At 42.8% G+C, this 24,988-nt stretch overlaps 1 protein-coding gene across 3 annotated transcripts; it reads left to right on the forward strand.

The window, feature by feature from the left end:
- The first annotated feature begins 1,627 nt into the window (after positions 1-1,627).
- Positions 1,628-24,225, forward strand: CUZD1 (CUB and zona pellucida like domains 1). Of its 3 annotated transcripts, none has more exons than XM_044298207.1 (10): positions 1,628-4,238; positions 4,644-4,712; positions 8,616-8,745; positions 10,197-10,399; positions 13,270-13,417; positions 14,990-15,201; positions 18,005-18,177; positions 20,647-21,032; positions 21,303-21,568; positions 23,062-24,225. In XM_044298207.1, exons 1-10 carry the CDS (start codon positions 4,223-4,225, stop codon positions 23,229-23,231), a joined length of 1,773 nt encoding a protein of 590 aa, XP_044154142.1. In that variant the 5' UTR covers positions 1,628-4,222; the 3' UTR covers positions 23,232-24,225. The 3 variants fall into 3 exon arrangements, with proteins under 3 accessions (XP_044154142.1, XP_044154141.1, XP_044154143.1); XM_044298206.1 differs by lacking the exon at positions 1,628-4,238 and adding an exon at positions 4,268-4,554; XM_044298208.1 differs by lacking the exons at positions 1,628-4,238; positions 4,644-4,712 and adding an exon at positions 6,301-6,422.
- The last annotated feature ends 763 nt before the right edge of the window (positions 24,226-24,988 follow it).

Consider the following 24,988-nt stretch of genomic DNA (forward strand, 5'->3'; position numbering starts at 1 on the left):
CAATCTCTTTCGTCCTTGTAATGTCTGCACGTCAGGAAAGGCAATTGATAAATGACCAGTCCACTGTACAAGTTTTCTGTTCTTCTCGCTCATTTGGCAGTCTACAGCAATACAGTAAGTAAACATACACCATGTAAATGGCCTATAGTCTAATAATATAGATAAAAGATACCTAGCCTTAGAACGTAAGGTGGTCCTACTTCCTCCATCTAAGACTCCACAGGAAGCAGGTCTGGCCTAGGAAAGCCCCAGTGGCTAGGTATATTGACTCTATATTAACACCTGCCCACCCCCAATTCATTGTACCTGTGATGTAAGCGCAGGAAGGGGCAGGGTCATGACTATGGAACCACATGGCAAAGTGATGTTACTCACTCAACCATGTGTCCAATTTAAATATCAAAACAGGACTGAATCTCAGCCCTGTAACATATCCCCCTGAATTACTGATTATTAAATTAATCAGTTATTATAGGGTCACTGTCCAAACTAAACCTTGTATTTATACCCATGTGACACATGAAAACAAAAATAGAGACTATGAAGGAGATAAAAACAAACTTCTGTGTAGTGTAAAAGTAGGAAAAGAAACACAAAACATGGAGGAATTCTCCATCTTCATCTTGATGTCATAGTCCTTTATAGGCCTTTGGTCCTTTATGGTGACCTCCTCCATCAGCCAACTTTAAATCTTTCCTAGGTGTCTCATGGCCGAACCTCAGCTGTGTTCCTGGGGCACACGAGGTTCCATCTGGAATACAAGACTAACACCAATATCCAAGAACCAAGCATGGTTTTCACATGGTTTTCACTAGAATACATTAAGCGGACTCAAATAAAATGGGGAATAAAAATTATAGAGAAAGAATATAATCAAAAATAATAAAAACATAAATGGACCATAATTTAATATAATATAATTCAACCACTTAAAGGAGTATTCCCTTCACAGACAATAGGGGCATATCGTTAGGATATGCTCCCATTGTCTGACAGGTGTGGGTCCCACCTCTAGGACCCGCACCTACGGCGAGAACGGAGCGGGGAGAGCGGTGTCTGGAGGACCCCTCATTTCCCGGGTTCCAGCCACAACCAAGAGCTCTCCCCATACAAGTAAATAGGAGCCCACCATGCTTGCGCGGCCACCGGTCCTATTCATCCTAAATTCACTGCTAAACTAGGCACCGTGCAGTGTAGGTATAGTAAAGCTAAATTTAACGATACCTTTCACTTAGTGATCTGTTGCTTGATTCTTGAGAAAAAGTACTTATAATCTACTGTATATGCAAATAAGCAGTTCGGTGCACCAAGGGCGGGCCCAAGCCACTCTGTGCACCCTTGCTCCTCATGCTTTCTCAGCCAACCTCTCCCTCTCCTTGACTGAGAGGGCCAGGTTCCTGCAAGTCATCTTATCTGACCGCATCAATCAAAGAGAGGGAGAGTATGGTAGAGGTAGCAGGAGGAGCAAGGGTGCACAGAGTGGCTTGGGCCCGTCCTCTGTACCTCATTTGAATATATATTGATTGACGGGGTCAGATGAGATGACTATGCAGGAACCTGGCCTTGTCAATCAAGAAGAGGGATTCTTTGGCTGAGAAAGCATCAGGAGCAAGGGTGCACAGAGTGGCTTGGGCCCGCCCTTGGTGCACTGAAGTGCTCATTTGAATATGGATTAAACGTACTTTTTCTACAGAATGAAGCAACAGATCGCTAAATGAAAAGTATCATTACATGCAGCTGATCTAGTCCTCCAAGGCATTATGACTGATTTATCTGTGAATTTCCCAAACACAGTATTGCACGAGCAGTGGATGGAGAAAAGATGGCTATCTCCTGGCACGTGTACAGAATACTTTCTTTTCTTATTTTTCATGTTTAAAGAGAACCTGTTACTAATGTGTCTGAGCTACATGTTATAGAGCAGGAGGAGCTGTGCAGATACATAGCTTTGTGGGGAAAGATTCAGAATAACTTGTATTTTAATCATTTATGTTCCTACTCTTTCTATGCTCAGGAGTCCAATAGGTGGTAATATCAGTGATTGACAGCTATCACTGTATGTATAGTCATAAATGGAAAGCTATTATATGACCACCCACTGGACTCCTAAGTGTAGAAACAGCACAATTTTTTTTTTTGTAAATCTCTTTTTATTGTTTCAGAGCTTATAAGCACCAAAAATTACATCATTTCTTATACAAGAAACAGCACAAATTTAAATGAATAAATTATGTTACACTGAAAATGTTCCCACAAAATATATGTCCTGCTCTATAATATGCTGCCTACAGATAGGACTGTATGTACAACATGACAGCATAACAGCTGCAGTGAATTATGAATGAATATTTAGTGGAGCATGTTCTCCAAAACCGATTAGAGTCTGCCAAAGCAAAAATTTAACCATTCTTCTCACTCGGATTTCCAGAGAAAAAAATGTGAACTCTTGTACTTTACACTAGCTGTATGTAACAAGCCGTAAGTAAATACTACACCCCGGCTGAGCAGATTACAGGTGAGGAAAACATTCAGCTCTCCAAATGCAAGGACCCTTTTAGATATCATAGCTGCTCTAGCAGAGTGTAACACATTAACTGTTTTTGTCCCATCTAGGTCCAAACCTTCCATAAAGGGGTTCTTTCCACAAATTAAAAAATTTAAATATCCAGAGTAATGCACGCCTTTATTTTAAATATACCAATGCAAAAACTGCTGCTCTCCAGTGTAATTTCTCCCCCCTCTGCAGCTCTGGTCTCTTCACTTTCTGTTGGTGGAAGTAGCTTGTCCCATGTGACAATTAAGCAGCTTCCAGAAGTGCATTGCAGGCAGCTCTTCTTAAAGGGGCTCTCCGTGCATATTGTTTTAATGACCACCAGCAACCCGTGCTAGAATGTAAATAGTGTGTGGGGAGTGAGAAGTGACGTGGCCTCACTTTATTATCCCTGCACTCCGGAGCCCCGCCGCATGTATAGCTCTCTCTGTTCAGGCTGATGACATATCATAGGCATGGATGACATCACTTCTATCTCACTGTAGACGAGAGTTACTGCAATAGAATTAGATAGAAGTTATGTGATCTAGGATGGGTTGCTGGTGGCCATTATAATGAATTCCTGGAGAATACATTTAAATTCCTTGATTACGCTAATAAATAGCACTATGGCATTTAACGCCCCCAATTTCCTTCTCCACTGTCTAAAGAGAGATATAGCCATATATTTTTATGAATTAAAAAGTAGAGAACAAGTTAATGAAAGGTGTCTTGGCCGCTTCACTATGAGATCACTACACTATCACTGAGACGAGGAAGGGAACCGGCAAGCTGCTGAGCATGTTGGTCCACCACTGAATGCAGGAGAAGGTCAACCAGTCACAGAAGAAACAGAGGGGCGCTACCAGAGAGGAAAATGTAATGTACATACGAACCTAACAATATTTTATATATTTTGTATATTGCAACACTACATTTGAAGCATTGTATTCTTTGCACAGTGATATCTCCAGTAGAAACTGCAGTGCTGCTAACTTCTCTGCAGAGAAGATGTTGTATGGGGCTCATGCAAACAGATAGGTAACCATGTAATGCAGTGTCAGGCTGAGTCCTCGATAGACTGGCTGTGCAGGAGCTGTCAACATTAGCTGGTAGCTATCATTTTTGCAAATATCTTTCATGTCATATATTTTTATCTATGGAGGTCCAGGTGGCAAGACCCTTAATATTCTTTAAAACAAAGGGGCGGAAGCACTCAACAGAACACTGTTCCCTTTTGTTTCGGGACATTTCTTCTTGGCCTATGATATTTACACGAATCTGCACACCAAGAAGAAACATAAGGGCACAGCGCCAAACTGAGTTCTTCTGCTCCTTGGCGTTTTCACCAGTTGGTGGTGGCCTCAGCACCAGGACTTCCACCAATCAATACTTTTGACTTGCCACTTTGACATTGTAAAAATAAGTACCCTTAAACCATGGAGGTATGAAGTAGAGATGGGCCCCATTAAAAAGATTCAAATGTGGCTCCCTTCTAGTTACCACTAGTAACCACTTGACTTGGTGGGTTTTTGCCCTTTTCTGGATCTCTTGTTTAATTCCCAACACCCTTGTTTGCTAACTTTGTAGGACCTGTGGAGTTCCCTACACAGGTTCTTCCCAACCAAAATTCCAAAATAAGGAATAAAGGCAACCTGGACCTCCTCTCTCCAAAGCTCCTATAGAAGCCAAATGACCTGCATCTATGGTATGTATACCCTTGTCTTGAAGGTAAATGAACAATATTCAGGAGAACCAATGTTTGCTTACTGCTATATTTTTTAATTTCTGATTGGTTTGAATGGGAACAAAATGTTGGACTACCGGAATTATGTTGAGGCTATTAATTAGATAGGTACAGTACCAAGAACAGACATGATGGATGTTTGTACTAAACCATGCATGAGAAATATGCAGCTGTTGATTTCCGAAACATTGCTATCATAACGTAGAGATATAGACTGAGAATTGCCAGCTGTGCCTCAAAGAAATTTTTATCAAGGACATGGCTGGTCTACAAGCCGGTATATATATATGTAATTGTTTACTTTCCTTTACTTAATATACATGTGAGCTCTTTTGCTAACACTTTCTTCTAAAATGTCTCCTGCAGGGCATCTAATAACCCTGCTCCTTCTTGTCACCAATTCATTAGCGGAAGAGAAATCTGTGGTACCTGAGGGTAAGTAATGCCCATAATAACTATAGACACAATCATTTTAGCAGTATATTGCTTCACACCATTCTTCCCCAACCAGGGCTCAGTGGAAATCTGGTGTTGGTAACCTACTTCGGGATTCTCTGGAAACCAGAATTAGCGAGGGTTGACATTTCTACAGTATGGATGGGATACTTTTAGAAGTACCCCAGGTGGGACAAAAATTTTCATGGGTTCATGGTAAAAAAATAAGGGGATGGGAAATATTTGTTCTATTGGTGGCATGTAGGAAATTTGCATTAGGCTTTGAGGACACCAAAGGTGCATGAACCCAACATTTTGTTTTAAAGAGGTTTTTCTATCTTGGGCATCTATGTCACATTCACAGGTGTCTTGTTTCACCGGGCTATGTAACCCTACCACAATCAAACCCAGCACAAACCAAATATGTGGGTTTGGAGTCTGGGGACTCCTGTTCTCCTGATAGATGGGAGTCCCAAAGATGGAACCACCACTAATGGCATTCAAGATATATTTTGCAGATATACCATAAATGTCTTAGTTAGTTAAAGCCCCATGAAAATAATGCAAATCTGTGATGCAATTTCATAGTTAAATAATTGAATTATTAAAACAGTGAATTGCAGTATTAAAACTGCATAAAATGGCCATAGATGGGGGACAACTAGGATCATTAAGCGGACAACTATTGTATCTGTCCAAAACTTGCTTGCTTAGGTTGACCAAATAGGCATGTTATTTCTATTCCGATATGAAGACATTTTTGACAAAGCTTCTCTTGAGGTCAACAGCTGATCGAATGGGTTGAAATCTCAAATAGACAAGAACCGTTTCCCCATGGTAAACGTCAGAGAACAGTTGACCAGTCAACATCAGTTATGGGATTATTACTGGACTAATCAGCTTCATACTATCTCATCTAACTGGACATCTAACTCACTAAGAGTATTTTAGCTGTGTAATATTTTTCATCCCAGCTGTTGGATTCCATTTATTATGAGCAGCTGACCTGTGATCCCAGTCTAACCACCAGTTCAAAGCAGTGTGGTTTGCTGACTTTCTGTGAACTACAGAATTGAGGAGTGCAGTGATATAGTAGGTTAGACCATAAAATGATAAGCTGCAGAGTTATAACATGTACACCATGTATACTTGTATCTGTGTGTGCTGTGTGCAGAACCTACAGTGTATTTATGAGATTATATTCAACTGGATTGACACAGCCTTGTATAGAAACAAGGGTGTACCTCCTAAATATATTCATCAACAAAAGAGAGCTGGTACCATAAAATACCCAATAAAATAAATCTTTATTTAACAATTTATATATTTTTTTTATGTTAAATAAAGATTTATTTTATTGGGTATTTTATGGTACCAGCTCTCTTTTGTTGATGAGTGTATTTATGAGATGTAGCTTCACATTGCTCCTCATGCCTCCTGCTTGTAAGAATTGACTGGGAGAAGCCTCTCACATGCAGGAGAGAGGGCAGACAGGCTGGGAGTTAGGGGACTGCAGTTCTTGGTCACTGATCTATTACTCGCTGCCCTTAGATAGGATTTAGAGCAAAGCAAGTGCAGTGAGAAGACACTCCATCCTGATGGCTCTGAAAAGCCAGAGGTATCAATGGAAATGCAGGCTGCATTAGTGGAACTACAACAGAGGAGAAGGAATGAAGATGGCAGATAACCCATAAATGGCAACTAAAACAGGTATACACATGGTAGACAGTACTGTCTACATTGTAGTTTAATGATAGCATATGCTGCACGTATTCACTATATGGGCAAAAAGTATAGGAGTTAAATCATACTACGATAATCTACAGATTAGAAAATTTCGTAGAATATTAGGCAAAGCCTGTCAAGGAGACTTGTTATCTCTCCCAAGAATGTTATTTTCAGTTCTTAGTCTAGACACCTGCTATGGTCACAGTAATGTCGCAATAAAGTAAACACCAAGTTTAGGCTCTCCAGAAAATAGTGATTTTTAAACCTTAATAAACCGGAGTAATCCATATAATAAAGTAATTTATAAGGGAGATGAAAGCATGGAGGCTTACAAGATATCACTACGACAAACCACATGACTCTGAGCTCTGGTTTGGACTAACTTTCCCCAAATGTATAATCTTCTATATCTTTATTACAGTTTTTTGCAAATTTTTTTTTTTTTAACCTATTTTCAGTTCATTTTACTCTAAGTACTGTAGAAACAAAACTCCTGTTGGCACCTGAAAACCATCAACAAGCTGCTGTTGACAGGTTTATTGTTCTTGTTCTGTGTAGTATTGCATGCACAGATGTGTTCTGCTGTGAACTGGCTGTAACAACCAATGTACTGCCCTCTGTAAGGCTCTGTTCACATCTGTATGGTGGCTTCTATAACAGAAGCACCCTGACAAATGTGTCATACGATGGTTAATGTTGACAGCGGGTTGACTCCATGATGTGGTCTTTCTAGGTTAAGTGGGTGGTCCCACAAAATATATTCTACATTTTTCCATGTAGAGGGTTGCAGATTTAGGACACAGCTGGCCAGACTGTCTCATGGTGTAGCAGGGTCTGTTAGCAATGTTCCCTCTCACATCTGCAAAGTCTCTCTGTGCCATCTGCACAATACCTTGATGTCTGACTCTAGTGCATGTCCTTGAAGATTGTAGACCTTCTCATTTCCTTTCTCTCTCTCTCTCTCTCTCTCTCTCTCAGACTTTTGGTAGTAGAATAACTTGCTCAAGTACTTGTAGACTCAGAAATGATGGTTCTCTGAAACTTGGACCTAGCCCTGAGTAGCTCACACAACATATGTCCTTTCTGTAGCACAGTTAGGCTGAAAACTCCCTCTAACAGGGGTTGACCCAGGTCCATGTAACCTAAAAGGGGCTGACTTAAGGTGTTTAACCCTGGCCTGTACATACAGTGCTATTATGTACACAGACACATTAAGTCAGTACATTTCACTTTAGCAATATAACATTATTTATAACATTCAACCTTCTGCAGTAAACCTATTCTGGGGGACTGCAACCCCACCGCCCATATTGTGAATTGAGCTGTCCCAAGAGTTCTTTCTTCACAGTTCCTCTGCAAAACAGTATGCATATACTCAAAAACACAGGACGGAGCTGGCTTCTTTTTCTTAACTGTTTTCTCCTGCAAGAGGATGGTTAAAAAAAAAATTACAAATAGCAAGGCTAGGCATTTCTTTTAAGCAAATGGGAACTGGACAGGTGGCATCTTTACAATGCAGTAACTTTTTATTCTCAGGTGGTGCACTTGGTTCAGATCTGCATTAAGTGAGCTAGGTTCCTTTATGCATCCCCCCCAAAAAAGCAAAAAATTAGATTAAACAACAAAAAGGCTATGAAAATATATAATATAATAATCCACAAAATGAAAGAGCTGTAAGCGCTCATGTGGTGGTCATCTGTAAACTGTGAATTATAATCTTTATTCTGGACCCCCAAAATGAGATCAACATGTCAGTGCTCAAAGAGGTTGTCAAGGCTTTTACTATTGATGACCTATCCTCAGGATTGGTCATCAATATCAGATCGCTGGGGGTCCAGCGGAAAGTGTGCGCATGCTGTCTCCCTTCTCTCTTCCTGTCCGCTGCTGCTGTCTATGGTCTTTGCCATAGACAGCAGCAGCTAACAGGAAGAGAGACAGCATGTGCACGCTGATCGGCAGGGGTGCTGGGTGTCAGACCCCCACTGATCTGATATTGATGACCAATCCTGAGGATAGGTCATCAATAGTAAAAGCCCAGACAACCCCTTTAACAAGAAAACAGATTATCCAGAGTTTTCACATTTTTATACAAGATTTTTCTTAATCTGATTTTATTCTACTTAATGTGCCAACAAGAGAAATCCTAATTGACTTTTTTTTTCTTCTGGCATTCAGCACGATGTGGAGTCAGCTTTACAGATCCTTATAAACCTGTTCAAATCCAAGTTCAGGAAGACTTTCAGTGCACCTGGAACATAGAAAGACCAAGCAATTTGACCACAAGAGTCATCTTCTCCGTCCTCAAGTAAGAACAAAGACATCCTGCCATTTTATATTGGACTTTTTGAAGACTACTCTTATAGCTTGTAGCCACTCAAACGAGAAATCCTTGAGTGATAGACTTGGACTAAGGATAATAAGTGTTTGTAAAGTCATCGACCAGTAGGTCTGGGAACTAATGGTTTTGTGCAACAGTAACACTGGTTACACATCTAAAATAACAGTCCATGGAAGCATAGTCTTACCCTCCATGTCAACCACTATGTGGTCAAAAGCCTCTCAGTATATTGAAGGGTTGGATCCGTGGCCAGTTGACCATAGGCATTTTCCAGACAGCATGATCTGATACATGTAGTAGTTTACATCATACATTATATATTTGTTTTATGCATTTATAGCACTGCCATATTCCGCAGCAATTTGCAGACATTAGCATCACACTGTCCCCAATAGGGGTCACAATCTAAGTTCCCTATCAGTATGTCTTTAGAGTGTGGGAGGAAACTGGAGAACCCGGAGGAACCTACCCAAACACAGGGAGAACATAAAAACTCAATGCAGATGTTGTCCTTGGTCGGATTTGAACCTAGGACCCCAATGCTGCAAGGCACCAGTGCTAACCACTGAGCTATATCTATATCATCTTGCAAAAATATGACATTACATTGCATTCTTTAGGCCAAGCATGTAGAGGCAGATTTTACTAATTTGTCTAAAATGTAGGCAGGGTATTCTTCGACGCCATTTGATGGATTTGGTGCATGGCTAGACACTTTTGTCTAACGTTCTACTACCTATTGGCTTATTTCACACCAAGGCTTTGACTTTTGGGGCACATTGTTGCATCTTAAGTCACAATTTTTCTGTGATAACATATATTACAAAGTTTCTCGTATTAACCTTTCATATTGATTTATGCAGCATTGTGTGAAAAGTTAGTTTAAACCTGTTTAAAGCTGTTGGTCCATCTGGGTCATTGATAGTATATCACTAGGATATGCCCTAAATGTCAGATTCAGGTTCAGGTCCCTCCTCTGAGAACCACTCCAATCTCCAGAACGGTGCCCCGAAGTGAATAAGAGTGAATCACACATGCACTATGTGCTCTTCATTCATCTCTATAGGAGTTCGGAAAATAGCTGAGCAAGTGAGTTTGGCTGTTTTTTCGGAAGTCCCATAGGGGTGAATAGAGAAGTGCGGCCATTTCTCCGTTCATCACTATGGGACTGCCAGAAATAGCCAAGCTGGTCTTTGGCTATTTTTGAAACTCCCATAGCATTAAACGGAGGCTGTTCTCTGTTCATTTCATGGGCCTCATGCTGGAGATATGAGTGGGTCCCAGAGGTAGGAACTACACCTATCTGAAATTGATGTCATATCCTAGCAATATGCCATCAATGTCCCAGATTGACCAACCCCTTTAAGTTCTCTAGAAAGCATCAGTATTTCTGTACATATTTTCTTCTCTTTTCTCAGCTTGAACCCATCTGCAGATTGTTCCCAAGAAAATATTACTATCTTTGATGAGAACAATGATGTTTTAGGAGTCCTGTGTCCAAATTCTCCCAAGATTGATGTGTTTGAATCGCAAGGCAATGTGGATATCAGGGTGTCCACTGACTCTACAGTATATGCAAGGACAGCATATTTCTTATACTACTCTGTTACTCCAGACATTGGTAAGAGATCAGTATCACATGGTAAACATTGGCCCAAAATCTTCACCAAAAAGGCAAATAATTCTCTCACATCTTATAAATGTGACTATAGATGTAATGATAACTGAGTCTACCAAGAACTGCTAAGAGGGATATCTGTGTATTTATGGAGCAAGGACAATCATTTCTGGACAGTGGATGCAAACTTATCATGACAATTCATTGATCATACACTATCATTTCCTGGGTTTTCTTGTGTTTTCCAACAATCACACAAGAATTTTCCAAACTTTAAATTCTAGTGATGGTCTTATAAATTGGCTGAAAGGGATCTTCAGTTTTATGGTTCAGAAATGAAGTAAAACTTCAGGAGGAGACATAAAGGGGCTGCCCCATCAGACAAAATGTGCCCACCATTCAACTGAATGCCCTGGTTTTTGCTCCTAGCACCCCTGGCCAACTGCTGATCTTAGCAGGCGAAGCCACCAGCCAAGCATTTTCTCTGCAGGGACATTATTACTGTACTTGGCTGCCATTCAAAATGGTCATATTATCACATGGTGGCCATTCAAATAAATGGCCTCCTTGGAATACAAGGATGGCTTGAGTCCATCAGAGCTGCTCATATAATGTAGATGGATCTGAAGTGGGTCACCCCCTTCCCCTCATCCAAATGCCCTTAATAGGATATATGAAAAGAGTCAACCCCTTCAAATCCCCCTACAGATTCCCATCTGCCCCTGCTGACATGTGGGGATCTTATACAGCTAGAGTATTCTACAAGGTAGTGGTTCTCAGCTCCAGACCTCACTCAACTTCATGACCCTGGACAACAGTTTTTGACTCATACACAGCATTTTTGTGAAAAATGCCAAATATTTTGTTGCCATTTTTCATAGCATGTTTCAAAAACACAGTGTTCAGATGTTACTTTATGGGTATGTCTATATGGAATGGAAAATACAGCGGAAAAGTCAGTTGTGGATTTTGCCACAGACCTGTGGCAAAAAAAAGCAACAAAAACTAAGTGCCAAAAACTGCATGTATTGCGTACATTTTTTTGCTGTGAAAATGGCTTTGGACTTCACCCTCTCCATTGCAAATGTTAAAAATCCATGGTGGAGATCCACAGCACAAATTGACATGTTGCATACGGTTTTCCAAATCTGCGGCAGGTCAATTTACTCTGCAGATTTTTTTACTCAGCAAGTGGATGAGATTACTTAACATCTCATCAAATTCACTGGTACTGTACAACGCTGATAACTTGCCACATGGAAATCCCCAATAGTGAATCAGTGGTGTATCTGCTACATGTGAACCCAGCCTGTTTGTGCACTTTAAAAAAAAAAAATTCAAGGCCAGACTGTTGAAAAGAAACTCTACTCACCTGCTCCCCGCTGCTCCATTCCGGTCCCCATTCTGTGTCTGAACAGATGGGGTCACATACACTGCTGCAGCCAATGACTAGCCCCACTGCTGAGGCCAGTCATTGGCTGCAGTGATACTTGTGACCCTGTCCATCCAGAAGTTTAAGGGAGTCAGAACAGAATAACGGGGAGCCGTTGAGTCCAGTTTTTTGAGCAGGCTGGGGTTGAAATTTTAAAGAAAGCGTAAATTGCAGTGCATATAGGTTTGGAAAATGTATCTGCGCCTAGCCTGACAAGAGGAGGGAGACTTACCTTGAAAACGGGAAAGAGACGTGGCCTAATAGACAACATTTAACCCTAAAACTGGTGCAGGTCTAGACAACTACAGGATAAGTAAATCTGCTTCAATGTGTTTTGGCTTCTGACTTTTTTCTGGTGTTGGCATCGGTTTTTCTTTAGGAAAGACACCAGGAAAAAAACAACACTAAATAAAATGCCACTTAAAAAAAAAAAAGGCACATTACATTAAAAAAAGAAATAACCCTAATGTCTGACAATGCTTTGGTTGATGCATTTTAAAACTGAAAATTGAATGAATCTAAGATGTGACTTGTGATTTTGTGACAATTAAAGGGGCTATCTTGGATTTTTTTTCTTTTTATCTCATCCACGACCAACCCCGACCCCCTGCCCTGCAGCCAGCAGGACCTGTGAAAAGAAACATACTTACCTATTCCTCGTCAATTCATGCGCCCTGGCTGTCAACATCTGTACAGACGGGGTCAAGTGCACCATTGCGGACAATGACTCCACAAGCGGCATATCACAGCTGGGTCACATCACTGCTGAGGCCAGTTATTGGCTGCTGCGGCGCACATGGCCCTGTCGGTGCGGAGATGCAACCAGTGGCAGAAGGCAGTTAAGGATGTTTCTTCAGGAGTCCCACTGGCAAAAGTGGAGGGAGGAATTTAAAACCAGACAATCCCTTTAAGGGCTCAGATGAGTGATTTTCATGTCCATGTGTAGAATGGACAGCACATGGACTGAACACTGACACACTGAGGCCAAGGGCCAATCCACATGTCCGGTTTTCTTCTCAGACCATCAGTCTGCGCAGAGCACATGGCAGCATGCACTATTTGGGTCCAAATTTTACACTACGCTCTTCCATTCAAGTCAGTGGTTCTGTGACTAAAATGGGAAGCACGTGTGTGGTCCACTTTTCACGGATGAATGCTATAAGACGCTGGGTGGGCAGTCTTCCTTTTTTTTGACGGATGTAAGAGACGAGAGACATACTGACAACCTGAAAAATGGTCCAACAGAACACAGAGACTCTAAGGATTCCACATGAATAGAATATCCTCGGTTCATAGCGGATGGAGCATGGATGAGTTGTACATCGCTCATCTCAATAAGTCCTTAGTCAGTCCAGACTTGCAGACTATACAATATATAGTTCCTGGCGTATTTTGTATTTAAATTGCGTTTAAATTAAATAATGTCTTATCTTTTCTTTAGATCTTAACTGCGGAGACGAACTCCAAGGTTATTCAGGAATCATCTCCAGTCCCAATTATCCCAATCGCCATCCACACCTTGCATTCTGTTCGTGGCACCTGGAAGCACCAAAGAATACGAAACTGAAGCTTTCTTTCAGTGAAATATTGTAAGTTTCATTGAAAGGCAATTCCTAAATAAGTGAACTTTTAAGGGGTTGACTTAAAGGGGTTGTCCGGGTTCAGAGCTAAACCCGGACATACCCTTATTTTCCCCCAGGCAGCCCCTCTGAGGCCAGCATCGGAGCATCTCATGCTAGATCGCTAGATCGCGCAGGGCAAGGTCTATTTTGTTTTCAATAACACTGCCGGGTGTAAACTTCTGCCCGGCAGTGTGTTCGGTGACGTCATTTTTTCTGGCTAGGGCAGCGCTAAATCCCTCCCATCAGTGATGATGACGTCACCGGGGTTCCTGCCAGCCCCATGGAGAGTCCAGTACGTCACCGGATCTCCAAAAAATGCCTTTGCCCTGTGCGATTTAGTGCAGGGCAAAGGAGAGTATTGGAGCATGAACTGCTCCGGTGCTCATGTCAGGGGAGCTGCCGGGGTGAAAATGGGGTGAACCCGGACAACCCCTTTAAGCCAATAGCATTTATCATGTAGAGAAAGTTATTACAAGGCCCTTACTAATGTATCGTGATTGCCTCATTTTCTGGCTGGATTCATTGTTCCATCACATTATACACTGCTCATATCCAGTGGTTACGACCACCTTGCAATCCAGCAGTGGTGGTCGTGCTTGCACAGTACAGGAAAAAGTGCAGGCCTCTCCGGTGGACGGGACTGTGGGAGCGCACATAGTCACCCATGTCCAGCAGCTCCTTTCCTGGACATCACGTATCTGCGCTGCAGCGGTGGCTGTAACGCCAGGGAACCAGCAGTGTATAATGTGATGGAAATATGAATCCAGCCAGCAAAGGAAGCAATATGGATAATCACAATACATTAGTAAGTGCCTTGTATTAACTTTATCTACATGATAAATGCCATTTGGTGAAGTGAGACGACCCTTTAATGACATGTCTTAAGGTGGCGATATGGCTAAACTCACATGGACTTTTTTTCTAGTCTGTAATTGGATAGTGTTTCCAGTGCACTGATCGGATAGTGTTAGACTATACAGGGACACCCCCCTAAATGGTAACACCCAGTTATATATTTTTTTCCTAAACTTCTAGAAGGAATAATAGAGACAACATAGAGTACAGATGATGACAGATGCTTCAGAATTGTTATTTCATAGGGGATGCAAGTAGATACAAAAACAGACATGTCAGGAGAGGTGTAGAGCTCCTCTCTAAGGCCTCATGCACAAAACTATATCCATTATGCAGTTCACAAATCCACATAATACAGATACTGGTTGTCTACGTGCCGCACTTTTCTACTAGAACTGGCTATGGACAAGAACAGTAGATGTTCTATAATTTGTGAAACACCCAAAACGGCTGTGGACAGCACATGATTGACATCCACGCACTGTCTGCATGTTTTGGGTACGCACAGAAATAAATGGGTCCACTAGTGTGACCCAAAAAATATGCCCATCGGACATGGACGTTATGGTCGTGTGCATGAGGCCTAACGAGTCATTCTGCCGCTGCTTTTCCAGCTTTCTCCATCGTAATTTGCTGATATTTTAATTGTAATGTTATTTTGTTACTTTGTTTTCCCTGATACAGTGTAGAAGTTGATGCTCTCTGTCGATTTGACTTCATTGCGCTCTACGATGGTCCAGACACTAACGCACCTCTCCTGGATGTCCTGTGTGGTCGGAGAACCGCAGAGCTGGAGACCACTTCCAATTCTTTGACTTTGCTGTTTAGCGCAGATTACGCAAACTCCTATTTTGGTTTCTCTGTTAAATATTCAGCGTTACCTGAATCCAGCGACAGTAAGTACAGAGACGGTGCAATCTATAGGAGACTGCGGTCATCTTCATCTATACGTAGCGGTGACTGATGCCCAGTGCAGGGGGGTATGTGCTAGACTGGAGATCATCACAGGGACAAAGGGCAGATACTCCTTGTGTAGACTTTACATGGTCTTCAAACTACAATGTTACAGAGGAGACCTACAACCCTGTCTTGGGCTGCCATCACTGATTATTATAACTCTTCTTATCATCAATGATCTATCATAATATCATATAGGCCTGCTGAGATAGATAGATAGATAGATAGATAGATAGATAGATAGATAGATAGATAGATAAGCCTATAAAGACTGCACCTGGATATTAGTACTATTGGTCCTCTCTGTAACCAAGGAACAGCAGAGCTATAGGTGACTAGTGGAGAAGCATGGAGGCATACAGATGGGTAGGATGGACACATCTCTGTTAAAGAGGTTGTCCTCCCTTCACATAGGAACATATCACTAACCCATGGGATAGGTGATAACTGTCTGATTGGTGGCAGATAGACGAGGGGTGTACACAGATCTCATAGTGCCTCCATGGTAGGTACACCCCAGGGACCCCCTTTGATCATGAGATTGGGGTCTCGGAGTTCCCAAAGGGAATGGAGTGTTGGTTGCACATGCTTGCAGCTGCTCCATTCATCTCTATGGGACTGGTTGAGACAGCTGATGGTATGTGATGAAGCATATATAGATACAGTATGGTGCCATAATACAGTTCCATATAACTCTGAGAGCAGTATGGGGGTCTGCATGAAGACTTTGGGTAAATCCATATGGGTTGGATTTTCTACTGATTTGCATAGGTTAAAGGGGGTTTTTGCAGGCTTTTACTATTGATGGCCTATCCTCATCAATACCAAAACGGTGGGGATCTGACACCCGGCACCCCCGCTGATCAGCTGTAGGCGGAGACGTTGAGCACAGTGCGCACGTGCCGTCTCAGTTCTCTCTTCCTGTACGCTGCTGCGGTCTATGGTCTTTGCCATAGACAGCAGCGGTGAACAGGAAGAGAGAAGGGAGACAGCACGTGCGCACTGTGCGTGCCGTCTCCGTATACAGCTAATTGGCAGGAGTGCCGGGTGTCGGACCCCCACTGATCTGATATTGATTACCTATCTTGAGGATAGGTCATCAATAGTAAAAGCCCGGACAACCCCCTTTAACTGAACACCTATCCTCTGGACAGGTCATGAGTATCTGATCAGTGGGGGCCCGACAACCAGGACTCTGGCCGATCAACTTTTTGAGAAGTCTGCGGCGCTCCTTTAAGCTACGTTGTATAGCGGCTGTGCTTGGTATTGCAGCTGAGCTGCGCCAAGGCTATGTGACTGATGAACATGACGTCACTGGCCTAGGAAAACATGCGAGAAGGCCACGGCCCTCACAGGAGCGATGGTGCCTTCTTAAAGAGCTGATTGGAGGGGGTGTCGGGTCTCAGACCTCCACTGATCAGATACTGATGACCTATCCTGAGGCCTAGTTCACACAAACATTTATTTTGCGAGTGTACGGGACGTTTTTTTGTGTTCCGTATACGGAACCATTCATTTCAATGGTTCCGCAAAAAAAACGTAATGTACTCCGTATGCATTCCGTTTCCGTATTTCCGTTTTTCCGTTCCGTTGAAAGATAGAACATGTCCTATATTTGGCCGCAAATCACGTTCCGTGGCTCCAGTCAAGTCAATGGGTCAGCAAAAAAAACGGAACACATACAGAAATGCATCCGTATGTCTTCCGTATCCGTTTTCTGAACCATCTATTGAAAATGTTATGCCCAGCCCAATTTTTTCTATGTAATTACTGTATACTGTATATGTCATATGGAAAAACGGAACGGAAAAACGGAAAGGAAACACAACGGAACTCAAAAACGGATCCGTGAAAAACAGACCACAAAAAACTATAAAAGCCATACGTTCGTGTGAACTAGGCCTGAGGGTAGGTCATCAGTTAAAAAGTCTCAGAAAACCCCTTTGAATATGGAGCAGATTATAGTACAGGGCAAGTTTTACCAATTTTATCCCCTTCTGCATCGATTGTGCTGCAGATTTTGACACCCGACATGCTCATTCTGTCGTGGATCTGTCGTGACGTTTTGCCACTTTCAGTGTCACAGGGGTAATACCTGCAGTAAATCTGCATGAGACACAGTTTAGGATGAGTTCACATCGCCAGTTATTTTTCTTACAGGAACAGAAAAAAAGATCCTATAAAAAAAGACTGATCCTGTGCATGAGTTCTGCACATTTGGCATTCGTTTCAGCCATTTATTTAAAATAGAGAATCTCTGATGGAACTGGCTCAAACGGATGCCAAATGTGCATAACTAATGTTCAGGATCCGTTTTTTTTTCTCTTTTCTACTGAAGGACCAGAAGAACAGAAAAATACCAGTAATGTGAATCCGGCCTTATTTACCCTTTCTGTAAACTATTAGAAGTATTACAAATGAAAGGATCAGGACTTTTTTCTCATTGCTAATGATGAGCGAACTTCATTTTATGATGTTTGAATTTGGCGTTCAGTTTTCTGGCAATTTCCGTTATGGATTCCGTCACCACGGGCTATAACGGAATTCTAGGATGGAATGCATAATGGAAGCCTTTAAGAGGTTTTGCATTCTGTCAAAATAGAAGTCTATGGGCTGGATAACGGATCCGTCTGGCCAGAAAACCCGAATGCCGAACTCCAAAACATGAAGTTCGCTCATCACTACTCGTTACCTCTTGTAATGACTGAACCAATAATTTCGGGGCTCTGTGCTCTCTTGCAGGTTCAATGAGTTGTTCAGGCGACTCCATGCTGGTTGTTCTCAATCCAGCTTTTATCACTGCTCAGGGATACAGCGCCTCCGACCTGACCCTGATCGATCCTTCCTGTGTCGCTCAGTCAGCCGATCCTTTGGTATTTGAGGTGCCGTACTTTGGATGCGGGACTGTTAAAAAGGTGAGACAAGGACTTACACACTCCACATCCACTCCCATCCCTCTTTTTTCCCAGAAGAGCTAATATTAGGGCAATTGAACACGTTGCGGATTACACACGGTTTTTACAGCACAAAATCTCATCCGGGGGAAAAAAAAACACAGCATAATACAGGGCCAGCAAAGTGAGCGAGATCTGATAAATCTCACGTACCTTTTACATCATGTTTGGTATGGCATCTCAGTTCCATTCAAGAGAATGGGGTAATTTATCAAATTGGTGTAAAGTAGAACTGGCTTAGTTGCCAATAGCAACCAATCAGATTCCTCCTTTCATTTTCCAAAGGAGCTCTGAAAAATGAAAGGTGGAATCTCATTGGTTGCTATGGGCAACAAAGAGAGTTTTCTTTTCCACCAGTTTTAGAGGGTCATTTATTAAGGTCGGTGTTGTAGATCTTCGTAAGCCCCTGCGCTGGCGCCGGCCTGTCCATAACTTTGGCCTATCTAGCGCCAGTCTAAATCTACACCAGCTTCCTGGCTGTCTTACATTTAGACCATTTTCTATGCCTAAAAAAGGCGTACTAAATTAGAAATGAGACGGGCCTGCTGGTCTGTCCCCTTCCCCGTCCTCTCTTTTAGACCTGGCATGAGGGTGGAAAAGTCTCAGATTGCGACGCAAATAACCTTTGCGCCGCAATCTGCGCCAGAAATACACCTAATATAGGCATATTTCTGGATAATAAATGACCCCCTCAGTATTCATAAGGTGCACTCCCAAATGCACCCCGAGGACAGGAGCGGCACAGTATCTGGGGGTTAAAAAAAAAAATGAAAATCTTATTTCATAAAACATTAGGATCAAATCATGTAAGCAACTTTTTAAAATGCGGTAATAAAGCGTAATATCCGGAGAAATTTCAAGTAAACACGTGAATTCACAGCGATTCCAAGGTTCTCCACTTCGGACAATCCACACTTGTTAGAAGGATCCATTGACAATAAGTGGATTACAAAGTGTCCTCCTGGCGGCGCCTCCAGCGATCAGCTGTAACCCGGCAGTTAGTGTTCTGTTTCCTTGCAGTGCCACCACAGGAAAGATTAGGCATTACATGGTACCCATTCAAATCAATGGGCTGTTTGTGTAATGCACAACAGGACAGGTCCTCCGCAGCTTTCTGCTATGCAATAAAAATATTGTGAGTTTAAAAAAAAAAAAAAATTATGTACAATACATTTTTCTCTTTGCTAGCGCCCCCTGAAGTTTGTACATCTCCTGCATTCACCTTCTCCTGCATTCAGTGATGGACTAACTTTCATTTATTCATCCCTACACATAGAAATATATAGCTATGTCTCTCTATAGACAGTGCTGAACTGACTGGGACAGCACTCCTGGGAGATGCAGGTGCTTGATTGTTCCATGTGATGAGCTGCTGCCCACCCACAGAAAGGGAAGAGACAAGTGCTCCAGTAAAATAATAAAATACAAAAGGGTGAGTTAGGGCTCGTTCACACGAATGTTTTTTGCGTTCCGTATACGGGCCGTTTTTTGCGTTCCGTATACAGTCCGTATACGGAACCATTCATTTCAATGGTTCCGTAAAAAAAAACAGAATGTACTTCGTATGCATTCAGTATTTCTGTTCCATTGAAAGATAGAACATGTCCTATTATTGCCCGCAAATCACGTTCCGTGGCTCCATTTAAGTCAATGGGTCTGCAAAAAAACTGAACATATATGGAATGCACTCCGTATGTCTTCTGTATCCGTTCCGTTTTTGCAGAACCAATTTTTTCTATGTAATTACTGTATACTGTATATGCCATAATGGAAAAACGGAACCGGAAACACTACTGGAAAAAAAAATGGAAAAACTGATCCGGGAAAAACGGCCCCCAAAACACTGACAAAGACATACGGTCGTGTGAACAAGCCCTTAAACCGCATAGGACCTGTGATGGCTAACCTCCAGCACTCCAGCTGTGGTAAAACTACGATTCCCAAGATGTACACTTGCTTGGTTGTTCTCAGAACTCCATAGAAATGAATGAAGCATGCTGGGAGTCGTAGTTTCCCCACAGCTAGATTGCCGGAGGTTAGCCATCACTGGATCATATGCCAACAATGTCCTATGGGACCTGCAGCTATCTGTAGACTGGAGCAAGCAAAGTAAAGGAGAGCAAACTGAGCTCCCCATTCGTATCTATGGGACTTCCAAAAACAGGCGAGCAGATATTTTTGGTGCACCCATTGAAATGAATGGAGGGTTGCTGCACTTTTTCACTTTGAGGGCTCCTTTCTAGAGATAGCTGCAGGTCCCAGGGGGACCCACACCTATCAGACATTGGTGACATATCCTAGCAATATGCTACCAATACTTGAGATGACACCACTTTTTAAGTAATACATAAAAGTTTGATAAAAAAAATATCACCGTAGGAAAACATATTCGTGTTGAGGGAAGGACTGATGTCTTTGTCCTTTTTCCAGGTAGAGGACAACCTTATTTATTACACCAATACAATCTCTGCTAAACCAAGCAGTGGCGTGATCACAAGGGTCAACAGGCTGGAGATCGTTGTGACCTGCGAGCTGGACAATAACGCTACAGCAGAGATTATGTACATGACGCGGGATGACATCATCCATAGCCTACACGAGAATGGCAAATACGACGCCAGCTTGGCCTTCTTTACGTCACAGGATTTCACCACTCCAGTGCTGGACTCTCCTTACCTCATCGACCTCAATGAGCCAGTATACATTGAGGCTTCAGTAAAGACCCAGGACCAAGACCTCACTGTACTTGTAGATACCTGCTTTGCATCCCCCAATGCAGATTTCCAAGCACCTAATTACGATCTTATCAGAAGCGGGTAAGAAGGGAAGCTCTAAAGTCCATGGTTTTAAAAGGGGCTGACTAAAATTAGGGAAAATCGTCAGATTTTCTTAGAAACGCAGCATTATCGGTCCACATGGGTTGTATCTGGTAGGGAGGTTCGGCCCCATTTACTTGAATGGGGAATGGATGCAATACCAGATACAACCCATGGACAGTTGTGGAGTTGTTTCTGTGGGGGAAAAAAAATCAGATCCCTTTAATATACATAACTATTTGTCTCCACGTGAACTCTTTTCTATTACAGATGTACAAAAGACAACACTTACCAGAACATCAATACTGGCAGTGGTTTTGCCCAGTTCAGCTTCAATGCCTTCAAGTTCCTGAATGCACATACCTCTGTGTATCTCCAGTGCCGGCTAATAATATGTGACATTAATGACCCCGATTCCCGCTGTAACAAGGGATGTATCACACGTCACCGCAGAGATCTGGGCTCCAAGGAATGGAAAACGAATGCGGTGCTTGGACCCATCCGTCTCAAGCGTCACAGTGAATCAGAAGCTGCAGGTGAGATGTCCTACAACGTGGGTGAGCAAAAGTTTCTAGTGCATGAGCTATATTTTTTTTCAAGTCAGAGGCAAATCATCTATTAGTCGCTGGCTGAATGGGTCAACCGCAACCTTAATTCTGACCACACTGTTTTTAGTCGGTCACCCTCAGATGCCCTCTTGGCCATTTCACCACTTTAAAACATACACAAGCCAAGTGCAGCAAGCCCCTGTGCAGAGGGTGGGAGTAGTAGTGGCCCTGATGAGATGTTGCGTCACAGTGTACTCCCTCAGGTCGTCACTTCCTGGAAATCGATGCAGTGAAAAGATGGTATAAGGAATCAGACCTGAAGTAAAGTAACAAAAGTTGTAGTACATCCAGCAGTAGTTTGCACAAAGTGCAATCTCTATCCCCAGATGACGACGTATGGTGGCAGACGATGGCACTCTGAGTATACTAGCCAGCAAAAGTATCTCTCTCCTGATTTTCTTGCTAACAGCAATAAGCTGGCACTTAAGGCTATATGCCCACTTGTGAAATGCAGGCTTGTGAGTGTGCCTGTCCTACATTGTTATGATGGGTGTCTTAACTCGTTTCTCCTCACCTGCAGTGGAGCCTGTATAGCGTTAGTGCTGATCACTCTGCTGACTGTAAACACTGTAGATTGAAGAACTTCCGTTGCCTGGTACCCTGCAGTCTCCCTGGAGTAGTGGTTCTTACAGATGAGCTGGATCTCTAGTCCTTAAGGCCCTTGGAGTGGGAACAGATGGATATGCTCCCTCACTGCAGGCTTGCCATGCTAACCCCCCCTTCCTGAAGGAAGTCGGACCAGTCCACTCCTATCAAGGGGGGGGGGGGGGGAGTGGCTAGCTCCATTCCCAGTGCCACCTGTACGCCATCTGCTGTTTTAACAGTGCATAGCAGGTCAAAAACATTACAAATATTATGTTACAAACCTAAACTTTGCAGATACCGCTAAGTCTGGGGTACTGCACAAGGAGAGGTATACCTTACATTCCCATTACCGTAGGGTAAAGATTTAACTTGCTGCCCTTACCCTGTATCTAAATACTGTGTATCCTGGGACATGTCCAGCAGCCTACAGTAACAAATGACCCACCATAGCCAACAGCTATTGAATTTGTATGGACATCTTTAGGTTCCTGAAGTCTCTACAACCTACCTTACATCCCTGTCCCAAATTAGCAGCCACACAATGGGCCTGGAATCGGAGCATGATGTGATTCCCTATCCTTAGGCCCTTAAAGCATGCCTGAAGTTTTAGTTTTACAACATTTGGAGGAGAGGACACTGCTGTGATGGTAATCCATCCTTTCATTTTGTAAAAAGAAAGATAAGGATAAAGTCAGTACAAGATATTCCATCTCCAGGTGATGTTAGGAAATCATGTGCAAAATTTTGCCAGAAGCGCTCAATAATTCCCATCATATGGGCCTATGTATTGGACTATGTATAAGCAGTTGAACCAAACCATGTTGTTCTTTCTACAGGTTCCATCGGTGAAAAGAAAGAAGAACCTGTCAAGACAGACCAAGGCAGCTTATATGTTGTGGTCATCTCTGTTCTGGTGGTCAATGTAGTCATATTAGCACTGGTGCTGATGAGATATTACAGGAAGCAATCTACTGAATACAGATACCTCCCAGTGGCCACACAATAAGCCATGCCTCCATACATATTGGCCCCTTAGTGCTCTGCACAGGGCAGGATACCTCACAAAAATAAAAGCACAAAAGCAAGAACTTCTCTCTACAAATTTCTGTGTGGCTCAGACACTAGATGACAATGGCCACTAAGTGCATTCTGATTAATATTTTATTAGTAGTAACATAATTAGCATCTGAAACCATTTACAGGGGTTTTCCGGGACTTCAATGCGTTATCCACCTTAGGGGGCCTTTTGGCCAAACTTCTCCTACACAGGGTTATGGCTTCTACAGAGTCCCCCCCCCGCTGCGGCGCTGTGGTCCCGCTTGTCAACTTGTGGTTTGATGGGGGCCATGTGTGCAACTGCAGCCAATGACTGGCTGCAGTGGTGATGTGTCCCCCATGCATCACGTCAATGGGTCACTCGATCCACAGGCGACAAGTCACCACTGCGGCCAGTGGGCACATATGACACAAGTCAAACCGGATATTGGCAAGTGGAACCAGAGCACAACAATGGGGGATGAAAGATCCGAAAGCCTGCGGCGGGGAGCAAGTATGTATTATTCTCTACAATGGTCCAGCAACATGGGGGGGTTCTAGCTGAAAGGCCACCAAAAGGTGGATAACCCCTTTAAATATAGATGGCCTAAATGTAGTAATACATTCCCTTTCATTGTGTTATCCCAATAAACAAAAGTAACAGAGCAATGCCAATTTCACTTTACGGGGGCCTTTCAGCCGGACCCCCTCCCCTACCCCCTATGTACTCCTGTGGAGAGGAGGGGTTGCCGATCCCATCCAACAACTCACTGCTACAGAAATTAAGACCGTTGACAGATTTTGGCAGAAACAACATGCTGCTCTCTGGGTCTCAAATGTCAACCCCACAGCTTGTATGTTGGCATCTCAGGAGAGATGACAGATTCTCATTAAATGGGTTATCCCATGGAAAGTACACTCATTGACAAAAAAATAGAAATTGCTGCAAAACTCTACATGCAGTTATGTCTCAGGCAGATATGTGAATGATTAGAGTCACTGGGTCATGCCACAGGAGGCTGTAAAAGTGCTTCTCCCACTGCCCTATATAAAAAAAAAAGGCTCTCAGAGGCTACTTTTGAGAAGTGTACCTCTTGGTATGATAGAATTGACTCCTAGACATGCCTCTGCATCGCACTCAAAGACATCTTGCCAGTTGAAAGACTTTGGGAGACAGCGCATCATCGGACTGAGAGAAGCAGGATGGTCATTTCAAGAAATTGCCCACCATTTAGGCGGTGCTAACGTAGATGTTGGTTGTTGGGAGCAGTGGTTGTGAGGTTAGGCACACATGATGAACAGTCTCTGGACAGCCCAGACAGACCACCAGTAGAATGAGAATGAGCTGCTCCCAATTATGTTGTCCATCATCCAGACACAGGTGGCATCTTCATTACACCCCCTTCTTCTGCTTAGCAGAAGAAAATTTGGTGTCACAGTGCCCATTACATGTCATGCCATTGACAGCCAACCACCATCACCTTCGTTTGCAGCTATGTCGTGAATGAGAAACCTGAACTGCTACAGATCCTATCATTTTGCGATGAATCCAGGTTCTGTATGGGATGTCTCGCACACTGCCCTAACTGCTGGTGTGATGATCTGGGGAGCCATCGCATATATATATATATATACACACAGGTGAAACTCGAAATATTAGAATATTGTGCAAAAGTCTATTTATTTCAGTAATGCAACTTAAAAGGAATTGTATTAATGCAGCTTAAA

The sequence above is a fragment of the Bufo gargarizans genome, chromosome 6, assembly GCF_014858855.1.
Source record: "Bufo gargarizans isolate SCDJY-AF-19 chromosome 6, ASM1485885v1, whole genome shotgun sequence".
In the NCBI taxonomy this organism is placed as follows: Eukaryota; Metazoa; Chordata; class Amphibia; order Anura; family Bufonidae; genus Bufo; species Bufo gargarizans.

Bases quoted from the DNA above. Each gene is read 5' to 3' on its own strand.
- CUZD1 (XM_044298206.1), top strand. The intron at 8,746-10,196 runs GTAAGAACAAAG...CTCTTTTCTCAG, and splicing joins GTCATCTTCTCCGTCCTCAA to CTTGAACCCATCTGCAGATT. The intron at 21,569-23,061 runs GTGAGATGTCCT...TTCTTTCTACAG, and splicing joins CAGTGAATCAGAAGCTGCAG to GTTCCATCGGTGAAAAGAAA.